Source organism: Hesperophylax consimilis, chromosome 8 (assembly GCF_061612785.1).
Source record: "Hesperophylax consimilis isolate HC1 chromosome 8, BYU_Hcon_1.0, whole genome shotgun sequence".
Classification (NCBI taxonomy): Eukaryota; Metazoa; Arthropoda; class Insecta; order Trichoptera; family Limnephilidae; genus Hesperophylax; species Hesperophylax consimilis.
The window spans coordinates 38,988,980-39,009,778 of record NC_142843.1 but is presented as its reverse complement, the minus strand read 5'-3'; the positions used below and the strand labels follow the sequence as shown (position 1 = coordinate 39,009,778).

At 35.6% G+C, this 20,799-nt stretch overlaps 3 protein-coding genes across 3 annotated transcripts; 2 read left to right on the top strand and 1 right to left on the bottom strand.

Annotated features, from left to right (window-relative positions):
- Positions 1-212: 212 nt before the first annotated feature.
- On the top strand, positions 213-2,212 carry LOC149422030 (uncharacterized). Its single transcript, XM_089634242.1, has 2 exons — positions 213-293; positions 567-2,212. Exons 1-2 carry the CDS (start codon positions 291-293, stop codon positions 2,205-2,207), a joined length of 1,644 nt encoding a protein of 547 aa, XP_089490368.1. The 5' UTR covers positions 213-290; the 3' UTR covers positions 2,208-2,212.
- A 422-nt stretch (positions 2,213-2,634) lies between these two features.
- LOC149422029 (uncharacterized) lies at positions 2,635-13,633 on the top strand. The gene is made up of 5 exons (XM_089634243.1): positions 2,635-2,774; positions 2,873-2,928; positions 3,018-3,136; positions 5,390-5,537; positions 10,556-13,633. Exons 1-5 carry the CDS (start codon positions 2,636-2,638, stop codon positions 10,727-10,729), a joined length of 636 nt encoding a protein of 211 aa, XP_089490369.1. The 5' UTR covers position 2,635; the 3' UTR covers positions 10,730-13,633.
- An 876-nt stretch (positions 13,634-14,509) lies between these two features.
- Positions 14,510-20,701, bottom strand: LOC149422028 (transmembrane protein 17-like). Its single transcript, XM_089634656.1, has 5 exons — positions 20,584-20,701; positions 20,358-20,464; positions 19,647-19,760; positions 16,573-16,726; positions 14,510-15,116 (listed from the first exon to the last, which is right to left on the bottom strand). Exons 1-5 carry the CDS (start codon positions 20,663-20,665, stop codon positions 14,986-14,988), a joined length of 588 nt encoding a protein of 195 aa, XP_089490782.1. The 5' UTR covers positions 20,666-20,701; the 3' UTR covers positions 14,510-14,985.
- Positions 20,702-20,799: the final 98 nt, after the last annotated feature.

Sequence of the window (20,799 nt, the reverse complement as noted above, 5' to 3'; positions counted from 1 at the left end):
TTAATTTTATCGCTCCGTTCAGATTCACTTTCTTTGTTTTATGTCTCTTTCCGGAGAATCTGTTTTCCGATATTTTATGGTCGGGTTTCCAGTTTCCATCAGGAATTGTTTCCCATCCTCGGATATTGGCGGGAATTAGGAAGCAAATAGCTCGCAGTGCCGCAGCAATCGTTACAGCTGCGCGCGCCGCGGAAGGGTCGGGGAGGGGCAGAGGGCAGGGGGGCTGCGCGAGTCAACGGAGGCCGACTTCAGATACAATACATTACAAGTTGCCGTGTTAATCAAACAAAATGGTAAGTAATTCTAAACCTATCTTATCTCATTTTATCGAATCAAGATAAGTGTGCTTCGATTTATATTATCACGCGTTATCGCCGCAAACCGGGCTAATTTATCCGCTGTAATTATTTATCCGCAATACCCGAAACAGAAATGTCAAACTCAGCTTCCGCGAGCCGCCGCTAGGGCGACGGCTCTATTCGGAGGAAATTGGGCAATGTTTACGATGTTCGAAAAATACAGTTAAAAGATTAACATCGGAAATAAAGCTTTTCATGTTGTTCCAGGTGATGGATATCTGTGCCGTTAACAATAACGTGCAAAAAAGCCACACCATCACGTTGACCAATATCCAAGATGAGGAAACGTTCTCTTACTCTTTGATATTACTGAAAGGCTATGTCCCATGGAGAAATACCATCGAAGAAAATAAACTTTTCTCTACCCTCTCCCACAACGGGGAGAGGGTCACCACAGCTTGGGATGTTGTCAATGGCGAATTCAAGTGCATACTGAATTTAAAAAGAGGGAAAAACGAGGTCATACTAGAGTATGAAGACAGCTGCCGCCAGCTAGTCTTGGAATATTCCCCCCGGAAGACTAACCTGCGAGTGACGCCCGTCTACATAGTGTGCCAAGGTCATGATGGCAACTTCCAGAGTCCCATGGGAGTCGATAGCTCCGTGGAGAGTGCTTGCGCGAGGATCGCGATCGGGGCAAAGCTCATCCAGTGCATCATGGCTGAGAAACTATTCGAGCTCGGACTGGGCAGGAAAACCTTCCAGCTGGAACACGACATCAACCCAAAGAAACCAGAGTGCGTCGTTTTCACGAGTAATCTCAATGTAAACAAAGCTAGGAAAATGAGAGAAAGCGATCTATGGAGCCATTTCGGGAGGGAACTAATGCTTTCCGAATTAGGAACCAACGACAGGAAATTTATGGCTTTTATTTCTTGCACAAGATTCAAGGGACTGGATATTATTGACAAAGTTCTCACCCACGAAGAAATAGTCTCCCTAACCGAGGGTCACGCCGCCCTGGGAGGGGGAGGGCTGGCGGTGTTCGGATCCGCCTGTCTTTACACCTGGCCCACCACGGTGGAGGAGATCGTTCCCAAGTTCCTGGACACCTCCGTCATCGACAACAAGAGGTTCATGGATGATAGCTGTTACCGCGGCACTATTGGGGGCTGCTTCGCCACGACCCTCGGCTCCGTATGCCACGAGTTGGGGCACACGTTCGATCTCGGCCACACCAAGGATGGCATCATGGGCCGGGGGTTCGACCACGTGGACCGGGTGTTCACGGTGGGAGACAGGAGGGGACTCATCAAGGACGCCAATTTTAACTTTAACGGGAAGCCCACGCAGCACACCACCGTGTCCTTCGCTAGAAACATCAACGTGACCATGAACATCGGCGAGCCTTTGAGAACTCTAGGACCGAGGAGTAAAACCACTCTAGGTAACTTCGCCAACTACAATAATGAAAATTTAAGACGCGGACCAAACTTCACCCCAATAAACCGACCACAGCTCAACGCGAATATGATGAAAAGCTACGAGTCCAAGAGGAACTCGATGATCAAATCTACTAACGATTACACTTACTGGACCAAAAGCTGTGGAGTGTTTTTGAGTTACCACAGATTTTTCAACAATGAGTACGGGCGGGAAAGAGAGGCCATAACGAGGTACTTGAGATTTGACAAGAACAAAATGATGATTTTGTCCACCGCAGGTATCCGAGTAGTGGAAGTGAGGGAGGAATCAACAGGAATGGTGATCGACTCGTACGAATTCACAGACACCAAACCAGAAAAGAGATTCCTCATTCCGTTTACTTCGGCAGCCAAAAATAAGTTGCTGGTTATCGTGGTTGAGGACGACTTAGGAAATGTGTTGAAACAACTGTTTACCTACTAAACAAATACAAAACATAACTAAACATCGCTTACCTTACAAAATTATTATAAGTAATATTTTAGTTAAGAGCAATCGACAATAAGCGCAGAATAATTAGATGCTAGAAGCTTATAATAATCAAAATATATATTCGAGTGAAATAACCGATAACACAAGTGACATTTTAGTGCTTTGACTTGACTTTCACTGTAGTTTCACTGTTGTGACACCGCGAGCCACTGAGCCACACGAAACATAAACAATACAAACTAGTAGACCACGTGGTCAGTTGTCACTTGTCAGTGATAACAACTGTCAGATTATAATACGGCAGCAGGCAGTTTGCGTCGAGTGCTGATCCCGACCGGTCCGTGTTGATTATTGAACGCTTTGTGATTATGTGTTGAGTTGCAGTTGCATCCATTCGGCTGTGTTTTGTGTTGCGGACAATGTCTTCGGGTGATTGTGATGTTAATAATAGTGCCAATTTCTTCTCCACTGTGCAGAAGCCTTTCCCCAACATCGACGATGGGAAAATCAATACTTTGGAGTTCATAGAGGCGGCCAAAGGTGTCGTGACCCTAGTTGGTACGTTTTGTTTACCTTTTTTACTATTCAAATTCCATGTCACGATAAAAATTTCTCATTTTCCTGGATAATTATTTAAAAATACCGTTTATTTTCAGAAAAACTTGGCAGTGTTTTCGCGCCTGTAAAATATGATATGAATGGAAATATAGAGGTAAACATGAATACATTATTATTACGTCATGTTTGAATAATCATTTCCGGAGAAGTGCCTTGTGCTGAATGTTATTATTGTGTTTTTAGAAAATATTGAAACGGTATGACACTGATGTGATAAAGAATGGGACCCTCCATGACATGGCGTTGAGTGAACAGGTCGAGGGAGGAACTAACGCCACAGAAGCTCTCTTGTGGCTAACCAGGTAATGAGGAATTTCACTATGTCATAGTAAGAACATTATAATGAACTTCACTTGTTTATAATCTTTATTGATATTGGGTAATAAGCTGCGTAATATAATTTTATTAATATTATTTCCTTATGACATCTTGACCTAAATTCTGCTATTCGAACTTTGACTACAAAATCTAGTTTCCAACCAAAACTTATTAATAAAATCAGGTATGTAGGCAGTGGCGGTTCGTGGTTTTTTTAACAGGGGGTTCAGAAATTCAAGAGAAGATAAACATATCTAATTAAAATTTACTTACTGTTGTCCTACGTCAAATAGTCGAATACGGCAGCAGTCACACAACTTAAATAAAGTTAGTGGGAGGGGTACCGACATATTATTGTTTTTAAATCACTTTACCTAGACACAATTATTAGATAATGAGAAAAGTTTTATAGGAATTAAATTGTTTAATGTTTTTATAGCACTCAATGTAGGTACGTTGCTAATTATTATTGTTTTTTAGAGAAGAATAATTTCGTAGAATATATAATAGATATTTTAAAACATCAAAAAAACAAATAAAGGTGGCACGAAATAAATTTAAAAATAGGTAGTAGATTTACAAATGCCATAAGCAAACGGTTGGAGAAATGCAGAAACAAGAAAACAAAAATATGTACAAAAATGACTACAAAGTTAAATACCATAATATAACATAAAAAAATAACACTTAACTTGCATCCCTATGGTTCAAAGGTTAAACGTCGGCCGCGAAGTTCTCGGGTTTCTTCGGTTACATTCGTCAATGTTCGGAGGTCACGTGATATCACAACGCGTGTTCGGCGCACACAATTTGTCTTATTTTTGCAAAGAAAGACCAAATGTTGTATATATCACCGTCATAGGGTCTGTACCGGCTAAGATTATTTTGTATGGAGAGTTTGGCGCGGATTTTAACTCGCACAAATTTGGAATAGGCATCGTACTTTTCGGTGGCGCGGGTTTTGAAGGCGAAATTTTAATAGCGTGCTATCTATAATGTGCTTATATTATTATAAAACAAGGATGTTTTATTTTCTCATATTTTTAATGGGGGTTCGCCGCACAAACGCACTTTAGAGAAAACCGCCACTGTATGTAGGTATAGACGATTGCGATCACAGATTATTATATATTTATGATAGCCTCATAATTGAGATAATTGGCTATTAGATTAATAAATTACTATACTCTGTTATTTATCTAACAGAGTCATGCTAGGTATTTGAAAAATGTTTTACATCGATTAATTTAATCAAAATTAATGTTTAATTTGCACAATTTTCCAATACAAAAATATCGTAATGTTGTACTGTTTTACCTTCAATTCTAGCATAAGGTTTTTGTTGTTTTGTGAATTCAATAATACTAAAAATTACCACATAATTTACAAATCCTTTTTATAACAATGTTTTCATCATAATAATCAGATAGGCGGATCATCTCTGACCTTGTACTTTTAAATAAAATGATTAATAATTCCATTGAAAACCCTGAAATTCTCGCCAAAATAAAATTTTACGTAGAAATACGAGGCAAAGTGCTACATTTTTCTGTGACAATTTTTAAACCAACTATGAAGCTCATACACCCATAAATAGACTACATCATTTTGGCAATAAATTTGGGAATATTGTAGACATGCTTAAAGATTCCGTATTAGATATAAAACAAAATCTTTTTAATCATTTTACTGAGATGTATGAATTCACAACTCCGTAGTGAATACACTTTTGTTTTTATATGTATATGTTCCTTAATACATATTTAGCTTTCCGTAATCCACACTATTAATTTGAATTTACCTTAATTTAATCAAAAATCATAATTTATTGTAAACTATGTAACACAACTGTATTACTTGTTAACTACTTTTGTAAGAGCCCATTAGGGCGTAAATAAATAAATAAATAATGAAAGGGCAAATCATTTCAATGAGCGCACATTTGATTGTATACATGCAAGGACACGTCAAACTGCTTTGAACTGGCTTGGAACACCCGCCCGCAGTCCTCTCTTACCCCATAGTACCTCAGCGATACAGTACACCACTACAAAAGCAATAATCTCTTTATTCTGATTTATTTGTTTATTAATACAAAATTTTATAATATTTATTTCATACGTCCTATTATTTTAACTTGTTATATTATTTACTTTATGGTATTTACATATCAGGTTTTATTTATTTATTTTAAATGCATATATCCTGTTTTAAATGCTTACTTTTGATGTTTCCAGGGCACTTCACTTCATAGAGTTATTCCTAGAACAGATATTGAATGAGGCAACGGAAACAGCGTCTGAAACCATCAGCAAGGAACTAGCGCATGCATATTCACTTTCAGTCAAACCATACCATGGCTGGGTGACACAAAAACTATTTACTGTAAGTACCTTGACTTCATATCCGTTCTGTTCTTCTGATAATACACATACCTAAACGAGGTCCGTCATAAATCACTTAAATTCTTCCGTTTGTGGTTAGAACTTAACTAGTGATATCATTTTTATACTTTAAGGACGGGTGGTTTTGGAGAATTTGAATAGTTCATCAAATTTCAACGTTAATTTTCTTGTTCTGTGAAAGTCCTATTTAAGTTTTGTTATTATATCATTATAGGCTAGTTGCTTGACATAAATGAAATAAAAACAGAATTTGAAAATTAACTTTGAAATTTGAAGAATTGTTCAAATTCTCCGAAACAACCCGTCAAGTGCTGAAGCATAAATATTTCAAATTAAAATAAGAACAGTATCTGTGGCGGGCGGCTACGCATTGTTATTTTATACAAATCTACAATTTATTCTGAGACAGATGAAATTTTGTCCACTTTACCTTCACGATGAGAGGAAAGTCACCATCTATATGAGGTTTCGAAAAACCACCCACTTTTTTTCCACCCTCTTTTTTCAACACATGCTGATGCTAAATTTCAAATAAAACTCTGTGTAAAGCCCGGTAAACGCCCGGGACTTAGCTAGATAATATAAAAACGGGTAATTATTCGGGATCGCTGGCCACGGCTAATACGAAATATTTTTAAATAAAACCTTTTGATTTACCTTAATTACTATAAAAGGAAACTGGCTGCATTTGGGAAATTTTTAATTACATAAAGTGAAAATTTGCTTTCGTTGTATCGGATGACAGCCAAAATAATTCCTGTTGATGACATTTTCTTATGTTGTTATTCCTGATACCACGTGAGTGGCTAGAACTTTTACCATTTACTCTATGCAAAATAGGTAGTTACTATTTTGGCCGAACTCTAAAGGTATTTAAGAATGTTTTATAAATAAAGAAATATTGAAAAAAAGGTTAGATTAGGATACCTCATTACATAGGATATTTCATTACAAAAGCATATTATATAATATGCATACTTATTTTTTATCCTATTTGCTCTCAATGGCAATACTTACTGATAATCAGCGGCAGCTAGCACTAAAGAGCTTTGAAGCAACGCACTCCAGAAATTTCAGTCAATCTAAAAATAATAATTATCAACAGATAATAAATACCGAAAATCAAAGCAAATAACAGTAATAAACGATTGCTTTGAGTTAAAATGTTGTAACAACAAAATGGTAAGAGTTGGTAAATTATAAAAAAAACGAAGATTGCTCTGCGGTCGATGGGTAAAGCTCTCAACTAGCAAGCGGAAGGTCCCGGGTTCAAGTCCCGACATGCACAAGTAAATTTTATTTGATTAATTTGTGTTACTACACAATTTATTAATTTAAAAGAATATATAGTATACTTGCAGTACGTTTTTAGATTGGAAAATACTTTCAGTATCGAAGACCACCATTCAGAATTGAAAAATTGCTTGAAATGGCTTTAGCCGTGCTTGGTGACCAGATCTGAATAGCCTGGTACTTCCCCCACCTTGCTCTTCCCCTCCTCACTACCTTTCAGCCTCACAATATACCACTGGCTCCAGACGGTTGGGAGCAGTTGGGACTCTTGTGCAGTATTCACATAAAAAAAACTTAAGTTGTTGTAGTTTAAGGAAGTATTCTTGATACTGAGTGACAAAAAATATTTTTTATTCTATCATAATTTCAAATTATGTTTTTTAGAATTTTAACATTAATCAAAATGTAATACTATAAAAGTATTAATTTAAATTCAACCAGCTCGAATGTTCGTTCTTTGTACCATGTGTCATAAGTCACGTGGTACGCAAAGAAGCTCTAGATTTGGACCATAGTATTGAAATTTCTCCGAAACATGAACGGCGCCCACCAATGCCTCTTAAACTCTTCGGCGAGATGGCGCCACTTTAGTTCACAGTTCGCATACTGTCGGTACAAGCTTCAAAATTGCTGGTTGCTAGAATCCTTTACAACGAATTGTTACCCATTTCTTACAATATTGCCAGCTCTGTCTTTGAACAATTTACAACCAGCTCTGTACCTACCTTCTATTATTACCTACCCAATAATTACATTTTTTTATAAGTTTAATAACTATTATATTATTTGAATTATATTATCTTAATTAAATATATCATCTAGGTTTATAACTATTTGTTAATTATTATTTACATCAATTAACCACTCAGAACATTAGAACGTCAAAAGACGTAAATATGATAATAGCGGTCAAGACATTAGAACGTCTTTAAACGTAAACGCGCGAGATTTTACAAAAATCGATTTATTTCCATCACTAGTATACGGATTGCCATGATTTAAAAAACAGAGTATCGATAATGAATAACGCTACGCGTCTGTATTCAAGAATATCTATGGAACGTAGAGGTGCATTATCTAAGCCGATTGAATCTGTCATCTTGTTCGTTCATAATTTATTGCGTTTCTAAATAATTTATTAAAAATATTTTAGTTTGGACGGTTAATATTTTGAGGTGACTAATAGTTTTTAATTATATTTCTTCAATATATAAAGTGTTATTTCTTTATGATACTCAGAAAAAAGTACATTTTTCAATGCTTTGAAATAATGGTAAGCGATTTTTACATATTTTTGACGTTTTCATAAAATGTATATTTAGAAACGCAAATATTTACGTATAACAACACAATGCGATAGTGGATTTCATAATCTTTCCAAAACATTTTTTAGAATGAGGCTACGTTTCCCAAAATGTGAGTTATGAAGCTTTTAGCAAAACTCGTAAATAACACAAAAATTATCAGGTTTTGACAGTTCTCAAAGGAACACATAGTAAATAAAAGTCTTTGTCTGAGAGGTTAATGAAAATTTAAACCTTATAAACCATAATGACTCCCCACTCCCCCAATTCAAAAAAGAGAAATAATTTCTGAATTGAGTTAAACATTTTCATTAAAAAAATATTATTTTTTCGCAATCAGCCTCGAAATATCTACTTTAATAACTACTCTAATGTTTGTATATTTAATAATGCCTTTACCTTTTATCTTACCTGGCGTAGGGATTAGGGATAGACTGGCAATAATAAAAATATTATAATTATTGGATCTATAAGCCGTGGAGTTATAAGGTGATTTTCTCACGAAAACAGAAGTGATCCAATCATTATTATCATGTATATAGCGCGGTTTTCGTGAGAAAATCACCTCAAGGGCGCAATATTTTTAACTCGCCACCCATTTTTGTGAGTACAAGCCGCTGTATCAATGGTGGTCCACCATAATATGGGCCCCTCGAGGTTTGTACATATTTATTGATTGGTTAAGGAAAATACAGTAGAAACAGAAAAGGTCGATCCGAAGCACTCATTCAAAAACATAAAATCTAACTTATTTTATTTATAAAATAATCTTTCATGTGCTTAAATAATTACACCATGATATCTTATGCAAATAATATAAATATGATTTTAGATGTTCACGGCCAAAGTATTATGGTGATTTTTATGGGTTATATTACTTACTCTTCTACGTATGTACATAAAAACACACTCACCTCTTAATCTACACATCTGTCCTGATGATGTACTCTGTAACTTTATCCAAAATGTTGGCTAAAGAAGGAGGAAGCGCAACATGACATAAAAATTAATCATGTTATTAATTTATCGGAATAACTTTTGAAAGTTATACCCATCAATGTAATATTTAATAACTGAAGAAGATAAAATGAATAAATCCAAATGAAACGTGAATCCAATCCAGAATCTTTGTCTTGCCGGGACAATGCCAGTTTGCTGCCGTCTTTGTGTGCCACTCGATATATCACCGTATGCAGAGATGTGCTTTATTTCAAATAAATCCATTTCAAATGGAAATGCAAAATGGGTATTTTCCATTTTGCATTTTAAATGCTTTTCTCAATGCATTTTCCATTTTAAATGCTTTTTTGCCACATTCTTCGTACTATCTCCACTCATTTTTTTTCATAAGCCCCAAATATCAGTCGGTCCTTAACCTCGCTATGAGAGATGATTAACATTTGTCAAGTTGCTCCCTGGTAAAAGCCCTGGCAATTGAGTGATACCATTACAAAAAATACTGAACATGGAGCCATGAAGCTGTAATATTAAATGTTAGATAGCAGTTTCTATGTTTTTACGTTGGCAACATTAGTCCCGCGCAAATTTTTTGTGGTTTCATAAACTGTAATCGTGGTGTTTTTGGATTTACCATCATGTAATATGTTTGTTCTACATTGATGTCCATTATTAAATGACAAAATTGTTTGAAAAATCTATAATTATTTAAGCTGAGAAACCATTTTGCATTTTCAATGCATTTTTAAAATAGGTATTTTGCATTTTGCATTTGAAATGCTTTTCTAAAAACCATTTTGCATTTTCAAATGGAGAAGTTTTGACCCATTTCCATTTTGCATTTCAAATGGTTTTGGGTACCCATTTTGCACATCTCTGACCGTATGGATGCCACTCCCATGGGAATTATCGACACATGGCGTCATTTTAATTAAATGAAAATAATCAACTTCTTACAATAGTGATTCAACTCTTGGTATGCCGAAGCTAAATTTTTGCCATGCGCCTGCTGATACTATTTTAGTAATAACTTACTTGTTTTTTTTTTGCAAAATTATGTTTTTGTAAATTTTACCGTCTTACCAGATAATGTGTTTGTATATTCATAAAAATAGTAGATATATTATAATCTACCATAAGTAGTTTCCCATAATAGCTACTTATATTCAGATAAATGATTTTTTGATTGTGCCTAACAGCAATGGCGGCACACAAGATTTTAAATAAACAACGTATTTTCATTTAATGTTAATAACTGATTAAATAAAGCCATTATAAATCAATATTCATTAAGTTGACCACAAAATGAATTATGTTTCTGCACATAAAAAGTCAGGTCGGGATGGATGAAGTGTTGATTTGTAGGCTTGACTGCCAATATTTACACATCTGCCAATTGTACAAATTGTACAGTAAAATAATACATGAATGCATTTTATTACAGCTCGTACTCCGAATGTGTCCTACGAGATCGCAGTTCTTCATCTCCCTGGAGATGACGGATCGCGGTCGCTTCTTTAAAGACGTGGAGTACTTCACGCAGAGATTGAGAGAGAACCGAATGGAAATTCAAAGCTTCTACGCAACCCATAAGTTGGGCAACAATAATGTTGTATGACATTACTCGTTACTTCCCCAGATTGTTGCCATTTTAAAAACTAGCATAATCTATTACAGTACTCTCTCACTAATCCACCACTCCAAAAACCGGGCAAGTGTTCAATTAATAAAAGTGGCAGATTATATTGCACAATACAAAATATGCTACAAATTAAAACAGGTATTTCGTTAAAACAAACAACCACTGGTATCGGTCTTTTGTAAAATTTCCATTTTTTGGTAATTAAGGTGACACTTTATATGCTTGCGAAAATACTGTGTAAGACCCATTTTGTAAACAACAAGACCCATTTTGTAGAACAAACAGAAACACATGCTACAGTTAGAAAACACAGAATAAGACTAACCGAAATGTCCCATAGCAACAATAATGAACCCTGGTGACTGGTAAAACGGTCACCTATAGAAAGCCAGGCGGCAGTATATTAACTGAGTGTGCGAGAGTAAGATGCATTTTACATACATATTATGAAGCTTGATTTTGTGCTTTCTACTAGTAAAAATAACGGCAGATTACATATTATAGTATTTGTCAGATAATTGAACGGTGGATTATGGAGAGAGTGCTGTATTTATGTTTTTATTTTTACGGTCAGTATTTGTGATGGCATCCCTTATTGTGTTTTATGTTTGTTCGCTAATTGTAATTACGATTATGTTATGTAGAAAAATTATGTTCTCAAAAATTATATTTTATGAGAGACGCATTATGTGTTGACTGAAAATAATATAGCATTAAAAAATTTGAACTCAAGTAATTTATTTCATCTACACTCTTTTCTATAATATGATGATCTATTTGATTATAATTATAGTTTGACTGATCTAAGAAAAAGCTAGTCTACCAACCCTATTTATGTTGTATCTAGTACCTACCTACAATGTAGTGGTACTGATAACACCAAAAAATCTTCAATATAACCAACTTAGATAAAGAAAAAAGTTACCAAACATAATTTTTTATATTTTTATTTATATTGAATTAATTACATACTCACTTTTTTTTTTCAAAACACTATTTATGGATTTACCTGTTTTGACTTAAATTTCTGAGTCGCTAATGTCGCTATATAGACTTACAATCAGCATTTTATAGAGATATTACTAAATTTTAATGAATACAGAAATTAACAAAGTATTAATCATTTATTTATGTATTCACTTTCCACAGGAATGATATTCCGAAGAGTTAAAACTCAGTTTTAAATCAAGTAATATTTTTGTAGAAAACAAAATGTTTTAATGAAGGGTGCTAAGTGGATTTATTTACATTATAAAATATGTATTTAGAAAATATATACACTTATAATAATAAACTTTAAAGTATTTATCGTAATACGAATGCTTAGACCATTACTGTCAATATGAAATAGATTTGATCTTACCCGTATGTGAATACAACTCTATACCTGTTAGATTCGATGAAGAAGTGCAATCAATGTCAATGGTAATGCATTTCCAAATCATTGCCAATTTGCGCATCAGTTGAGCCACTTATTATTTACAATGACTGTTTTATGAGACTGGATTCTGCTTATTTTTTAATCACATCTTCCGCACTTACTAGATTTTAATCACTTTTTCATATTAAAAATTAAATTAAAAGTTTTATGCACACTTTGACTATAAATAAATAAAAATTGCCGAGAATCTGAAACGAAGAATTAACTAAACAGCTTTGCATAAATCACTTTAGGACAATGATTGAGAAATGCAATAGGCACACGAGACTTAACAACGGAGATTCCTACTTAGATCCGGACTATGAAATCGTACTACTTGATCCTTTCAATAATCAAACTAAGTTCAAAACCGAATGTTATTAAATAAAATAATAGAAGACATTTATTTTTTAAATATAAATTTGAGGGATGTGAATTGAAACGTATTAATATTAAAGTAGAAACCCACTGAATGTTAGCTATTTTTGAATACGGTAATGTTAAATGTAATCGGAGCAAGTATAAACTTGTTGTATTTAACGTAATGTGTACTGGTACTTTAAAGTGTCTTCTCTTCAACATGTCAACTCTATCCTTGGTAGAACCTTAAATGTTGATGTAAATCCATATATGTATGTACCGCTCCTATGATAATGTTATCTCCTAACAAAATAAACAATATAATATATGTACCTCCACATAACCTGACCCCATTCAAACAAACTGATGAATGTTTAAACTAATGTTATATAATATACCTTTAGTATGTATCTTCTCATCCGGGTTTCCACAAATAAAGAAAGCTTTTAATTGTTTGGTAATTACACAGCGTACATTATGTTGTAAAATTGAAATTTTATTGGCTATTTGTCGAGGCCCGGCTTACCAAAACTGTTTGATTTCGTACGTAGATAATGTTGTGTGTTTGAAACAGAAGTCAGTTAGTTTATAAGTATGGAGCCTTATATTGAGTAGATGATGTAAAGGTTGTTTTGTCTTAAGATTTAGCTTTATAAAAGTAGTACAGGTACCCAACATTGCAATGCAAATTTGAATTAATCTTGAGAAATATAACCTTCAGCCATACATATTTGTTTTCATTTTATCGTTAACTCCCTTGGTCTAAATCAGTCTTTCTCAAAGTGGGCGATAATTTGTGGGCGTTGGGAGGCTTTCAGGGGGCCAGAAGGCTTTAAAGAACATTAGGGGGGGTTAAGAAAATTTTGAGGGGCGACGGCAGACAAATTCTATATAAATCTTGCGTAATCTAACTGAATTAAATAATAATAGTTGGTTTTACTTCCTTATAACAAAACTGGGTATTCGTCACTTCGTTAGTTATAGTTTATTATTTATTTTTTATAGTTTTTGAAATTCAGCAAAACACAACAGAATCATCCCAGTTAGAAGAACTGACAAGAAACGAAGAATTAAAAATTAAATTCAAGAATGACTACCAAGAATTTTGGCTGCAGAAGCGAATCTCTGTACTGTAACCTGGGTTATGGTGGGTTGTTCAACGATTTCTGAAAGCCCATCGTCGTTTTGTGTGAATGTAGATTTAGTGCTGTAGCAAAGATAAATCGGCTGCAAGTTACTGAACGCGGCAGATTTTAAGTGAATTACAGCCTGATATTAACAAACTCGTCGAAACGCATTGGAATTTATCCGTCACATTAGATAAGTTTTAAATTCAAAGCCTTCTTTTAATGTTAATAAAAATACTTGTAAATATGATTAAGTGTGAGTTTTGTTTCCTCTCTTTGAAACATTCTTTGATCTCAGAAATAGGATATGGGTCACACCCTATCTATCCCATCTACATATTAATGCAAGTTTAAAAATTATATAGGGTTTTCCAATAAGAGGTGTTATTTTGAATATTAATTAAGGAATTAATGATTTTTTATGGCCGGAATTGGATGGTATTGATCTGGACAACGTTTACTTTCAAAAAGACGGCGCTACGTGCCACACAAGCAACGAAACCATTGATCTTTTACAGGAAAAGTTTCCGGACCGTGTTATCTCTCGAAGAGGTGATCACAATTGGCCACCGAGATCTTGTGATTTAACACCTTGCGACTTATTCCTTTGGGGCTGAAAGAGAAGGTCTACGCCAACAGCCCAGCGTCGATTCAAGACCTCAAAGATGGAAATCGTGATGCTATCGAGGACATAAGGCAGCCACTTTGCGATTTGGATATGGAAAATTTCATGAAAACGATATGGTCCTGTAGGCGTGGTCGTGGTGGTCATTTGACTGATGTTATTTTTCACTATTAACTGCATACCTTTCTAATCTAATCTAATCATTTATATTAAAAAATGGCATTTTTCTTTGAATATCAAAATAACACCTCTTATTGGAAAACCCTGTATTTGCAATAACTGTTTTTAAGATAGCAACAGATGGTAACGTAAGAAGGCAAGTAAAAAAAAACTATGGGGGCACTAGATTTCTTTAAGTGGGCTGTGGACGAAATAAGTTTGAGAATCTGTGGTCTTAATCAACATTAATTCTTTTTAAAGGTGCATGGGAAAGACGTGCTATGTCACTTAGAAATAATTTGTCAGTCCATAATATTTTCTTTAATATAGGTGCAATAAAACACCATAAACAACTAACATTATCAAAATTAACCTGGCAGGTTTCTTTTGTAACACACTAATTAAAGATATCACTTCTTTTACCTGCCAAAAGATGTTTCAAAACTTGATAGCGACATTATGTTATACATCTCTACGGAAAATAGTTTTAATGTCTAACATGGCATAGGTACTCATATTGTATCTCCTTATACCATTTTAATCATGAGTCCTTTGATTGTTCCTCAGTTTTGACATCCTTATTTTGCAGTTTGGCGGTGCTTTTTCGAGCCAAGGATTTGAAGGAGTAGTATTGCTTAGCTCTAGCAGACGCAGCGCGCAAAGCTAAAAAACCTACAAAATAAAATTGGTTGTTGGTAAATAATAAGTCAGTTGAGATCATTATCAATGTCACAAAAATGGGGTCTTAATAACACCTGTGAAGTTATTATGAACTCCGAGAACTCAAAGGAGTAATCGTCACTTTGTCAGAATTAGGGGGTATTTCACTATCTCTGATTATGCTCTGACTAAGCACTAATCCGCGGATTAGTCATTTTTTCGTTTTCACTATATCTGAATAACGCTAACGCTCGGGTTAAAGTTCGATTTGATTAATCAGTGCTCGAACCTCACGTTAGGCGCTATTCCTCGAATCAAAGATGGCGTCAAAACATTCCGAGTTTGACAGCGGAGAAGTGAGTCGAATTTTGTTGCGAATTATTATGGATACCGAGGTTTTTGATTTACAGAAGCAGGTGAAAGGGCGGCGATGCGAAGGCCGCGAGTTTTAAGAGCTCGAATGAATTTGAATGCTTGTATGATCCATCCTGAATTATTTGATTGTGTTCAAAATAAGAAACAATGTATTAATTCGACACGAATCTATCTAAAATGACCTGATAATCAACATAACTTAACCAAAAAAATGCACACTTTGCGGTGTGCGGACTGTGACGCATGACAGCCGTGGCAGTAGATGGAGTAACTGCAAACATTTTGCGATGTTGCCAGACTATTTCGAGTGTTATCTATCCGGAAGCTCGGCAACAATGGTGAAACGGTCGCCGTTGAATAACGAAGTTATTCTGAACTTTAAAGCCAGCCAACGGCTAGCTAGTCAGATATTTAGCCCGACATAGTGAAATACCCCCTTAGTAGACAGACCAAGTAACCAATGCAGATATGTAGCAAGAGTGTTCAGAGACATGGAGATTATGAAAGCATTACTAGTGGACAAATAACGATAAATAACAGATACAAAGAAAAAGCTTGCATTTATAATACAGGGGTGATGATCTAGTGGTTTGGCCATAGCATAATGTCTCTATTCCAAGGAGCTGCTGTATCAGTGGTTCAGATTTCAGAGCATGGAGAAGACATTATGATTCATCACAGTTTCAAATTTACCACTATTCTCGTGGTAAATTTGAACCACGGGTCGGTAAAGAATCGACAAAAACCGAGTACCATATTGGAGTCTGCAAACAGTACAAATGGATCGGGGGGTAACAGGGAGCGATGCGATGTACTTTCCATATACAGCTAGCGGTACCAATTTTTAGTGGGCGCTCAATATTTATCACGATACCATTTCAGTTAAAAATGATTTTAAAATTTTCTAAAGAATTTATTATTTAGGCACATTAATAATATCATAAAAAATTCCACTAATCTTGCTGTCACTTGGTAACTGACTTGATTCACAATCCTTTGTTATTGTTTACGTATTTATGTGAGATCTATATTTGGCATATATTAAATTAATTAGTACCTAAGTTACAATCATTTATATGATCAAAGAACTCACCCGTGATCAGTTCAGCGACAAGCAGCAGCCAGGTGACGCAGTGCAGAGTGACTTCCAGCGGACGGGCCTGAAGATATGGATTTCCTAGTTGGAAAGATTGCAGCGGCAGTTGAAGAAGAATGGAGAGCATCCAAAACCCAGCCAACTCTGGTATCTAAAGTAATACACATATTATAGTAATAAGGAGTCAATAATAAGATAGCAACTCTTACAATGTGAATGACATAATATGATTTTTTAAATTAATTAACAACCTACATTTATTATTATAAAGCTGATAAAGGGATCAACAAAACCGAAAACAGAAGCAAATTAAATATAAAATTATCCAGTAAGAAGTGTTTTACTGAAACAGTAATAGAAATATTGTATTATGTAAAAAGAGGAAAATTTTACAGAACTAGCTGTATCCCGCCAAGCGTTCAGTGGCTCAGTCTATCTGTGCAGATAGAGAAACAATAGCTTTTATATTAAACAAATGGCGCTCTTTTAAAAAAAAGCATGCTTTTACCTGTCACAGGTTATATTAATACACTTCGGCCGGAAAAGGTAGTTGTACCTGTTCGGTCGATTGCTGCTTAAAGCCGGGAAGGGTAGTTGTACCTTTTGCGCCGGCCTCATTTCAGAAATGACGGAATTATTTAATGTTTTTATATGAATATTATATACCAATCTCTATGTAAAGGACCCAACTATGTATATCTACATAATTCATACCTTTCGTTTACATCGGTATTTCAACAAAAGAATAGTATATTATTCGTTATTGTAATAATTCAATTCCTGGAATGATTCGAATCTCTATCTCTGTTCTGCACCCACTCAACTCCTATGTGCAAGCGAGCGAGAGATGTCGGGCTTATTTAAATAAAGCAGGTATGGGCAAATACCGATAGGTGGACAGTAATAAACATATTACAAGGTTAATTGAGTTGTATTTCAAATAGTATTCTATTATAATATGCTAATGGATAGGAACAAAAGGGACGGGGCACTGAGAGAAAAGCTCCTCCATGAGTAGCAATTTGCCTATCAACCAGGTATGTTGGTTGACGCGGCGTGGTGGAAACTGTAGGCAGAAAGGCATGTGTTCTAATGTGGGCAACTAAACGAATCCGCGGCAGAATGTGGGGACTCGAACCTAAAATGATGCAATGGCTGTTGATGTTGCTGGGGCGGCGATGGCGGCAGCCTACAGGTTACAATGGAAAGGTCAACGGAGAGGTGAGATGCCCAAAAACAGTCACACGGAGATCCGAACAAGACTGAGGGTGATTAGTCCAACAGCAGTTTAGAGCGACGTACCCCGCAAGGGAGGAATGGGACACGGTTCCAGGCCCTACCCACAAACAGAAAGTAATCTGGTTCACAGATGGGTCCGAGATGGAGGAGGGAACAGGGGCCGGGGTCTGTTTACAGAGTTCCAAGAGGGAACTTAGTATGTATACCTCTAGGAACACATTGCACTGTATTTTAAGCTGGGATGGAGGCCATCTTAGCTTGTGCACAAGAGAACATGCATATCGGGTACTGGAATAAAAACATAGGCATATGATCTGATACCCAGGCAGCCCTAATGGCACTTGAAAGTAACCGATGCGACTCCCGACTGGTGATGGAATGCAGGACCATTCTTGAAGAACTTGCCACCATCAATAAAATAGCCCTGATCTGGATACCAGGACATAAAGGAATTGAGGGCAATGAGCGGGCTGATGGACTAGCAAGGAAAGGGGCGAAAGCACCACTTGTACGATCCAAGCCGGCTGTAGGAGTAGCAGCTTGCCACACCAAAATACACATTGAAAGGTGGGGAGGAATGGGAAAGGGCACCCGGAATGAGGCAATCCAAAGTACTCATAAACGGACCAGACCCAAGGCGAACCAGACAACTACTCAATATGAACAGAAACTCACTGAGGTAACTGGTAGGATTACTAACGGGACACTGCCATCTCAGGAGACACATGCAGTTGTTGGGAGTAGAAAACACCAACAGATGCAGGAAATGTGAAGAGGATGAAAAGACTCCAATTCACCTTTGGTGCCAATGTCCTGCTCTGTTGGGAACAAAGCTCTGATACCTGGAAAGACACATTGTAGAACAGAAGACAGCCACATATCTCCAATGACAACCCCGGTGAACTTTATAAAAGGGACCGGATTACTGTTAAAGGAATGAGGTGAAATGAGAGATAGCACAATGGGACTATGGCCTAAGTGCCCACGGGAACCTTACGTCAACTGTCTCCTATATGTACAAAATATAAATCGTTTAGTACTTTTGTAGCTTGGATATGCTGAGTTACTATGTAGAAATTTTTATTGAAATATTTTTATCATTTTCGAAGATATAGCGATTTAAACAAATTAAACAAATTTGCACAGGACCCGAAGACAGCGCAAAAAATGCCCGCCAAAAATGTGTTAACACACGTGTATTCAAATGCAACGTTGTGTTAACACACGTGTATTCAAATGCAACTTTGTGTTAAAATTTCAAAGCAATCTGTGAAGAACTTTCGGAGATTTAAGATTTTGAACAACCGAACCTCTACATTTTTCTTTATATTTTTATTTTTTCTATTTGTCTAATATTTGTGTTTTTTACAATAAATATACAATGTTTTCAATTCATACTGTTTTAATTTATACTACACTTCCAGCATTTGCTTGTAGATGGAAGAGGAGTGTACATTTGAGAAAAAATAATATAACTAGGTTACAAAGTAAAAAGAATTACAAAATTAAAATCCATACAAATCATTGTATTTGGAAGGAAGAAAAAATATATATTATGGAGGATAAGTAGAGTATAGTAGGATAATTTGTGAGATTTTCAAGTGAAACTAGGGGATTCAGTTTTTTTGTTAACGATTTCCCAAAAATATTTTTATATATGGTTAAATATTTGTTTTTATCATTAATACTTCTAATTTCTTCTGATAAATATATAGATAAATAGAAGATTTTATTCATTCTTTACAGAAAATTATCACCTTTTTGAGGGGGCCTATGACAGATATCTACATATTTAGTTACCTATCTAATAAATTAAACTTTTTGGCACTTACCCGTTCTGAAAGATTTCCCTTATATCCCAGGTACAGTCTCATGCATTCTATTGCAGAATACATTGTCAGTACCGTCACAGAAAGAAACTTTGTCAAGTTTCCCAAACAGTTGAACTGAAAATTATCAAAATAAATCAAATTGCAGATAACATATCCATTTTAATTTATGTAGGATCTCCTAGATTTCAGGATTCAACAATCAAATTTTCCAGCTAATTTTTATCGTTGAGTGAAGTCGGCAATGGTTTGTAGTGAAGCCATTGTGGGACTTTTCTGCACAGGGTCATAAGGTTTATGTCGATTTCTTATGCTATGTACACACGTATATTCATGCTCTACGGTTTGGCTCGATCGAACATTTTGATTTCAACAATGCTTCTTCGTTGTGTCCACACACTCAAGCAGCTCGACACAAGACGTTATAGAATAGATATAGCACCAAGAAGCTCAGTCGAATCGTAAATTTCTGTCGAACATCGAGCAAGAATTACGGATTTTGAATTTTTTTCGCATCGAGTGAGACGATACACACGTTGAGACATGTTGGAATGAGCGCAAAACTATCGAGCGTGGGTACTGGCCTGTACTTTAGTCTTTAGCAAGCTGTACTTTTCTGCGCAGGGTCATACAGCACTCGGGTTTACGTCGATTCTTTACCGGACCGTGGGATAGCGGGCTTAGTGTTGTATATAATGAGACAAATTTGCTTACCTTCACGTACAGGAAATATGAAGTAGTCGAGAACCAAAATGGAAACAAAAACGCATTGAAGAATAAAAACAATTGCAGGGGCATGCTGGGACAAGCTTCGTAAGTTCCTGTAAACAAATGAAATGTATAAAACTTTATTTGATTGCAGTCTCGGCCTGTTGGCTAAGAACAAAGTGTAGTTCTAGTCAAATTAATGACCGACACTCAGAAAAGTTCTATTACTTACCTATATCAGCAGAATACACCACCGTTTCAAGATCAGGGAAAATATTTTTAGAAACTGCTGTAACAGCTTGCCTCCAGGGCATATTGCAGAATTATTTTCGTAGTTTAGAGATAAAAATGAAAATACAGTGCGCATTTGTTTTGATGTTTCGTACTTTTCGAAATTTTGTTTACAAATGTCGCCAGAGTATAAAATAGCTTCCTTAAAAAAGTCACT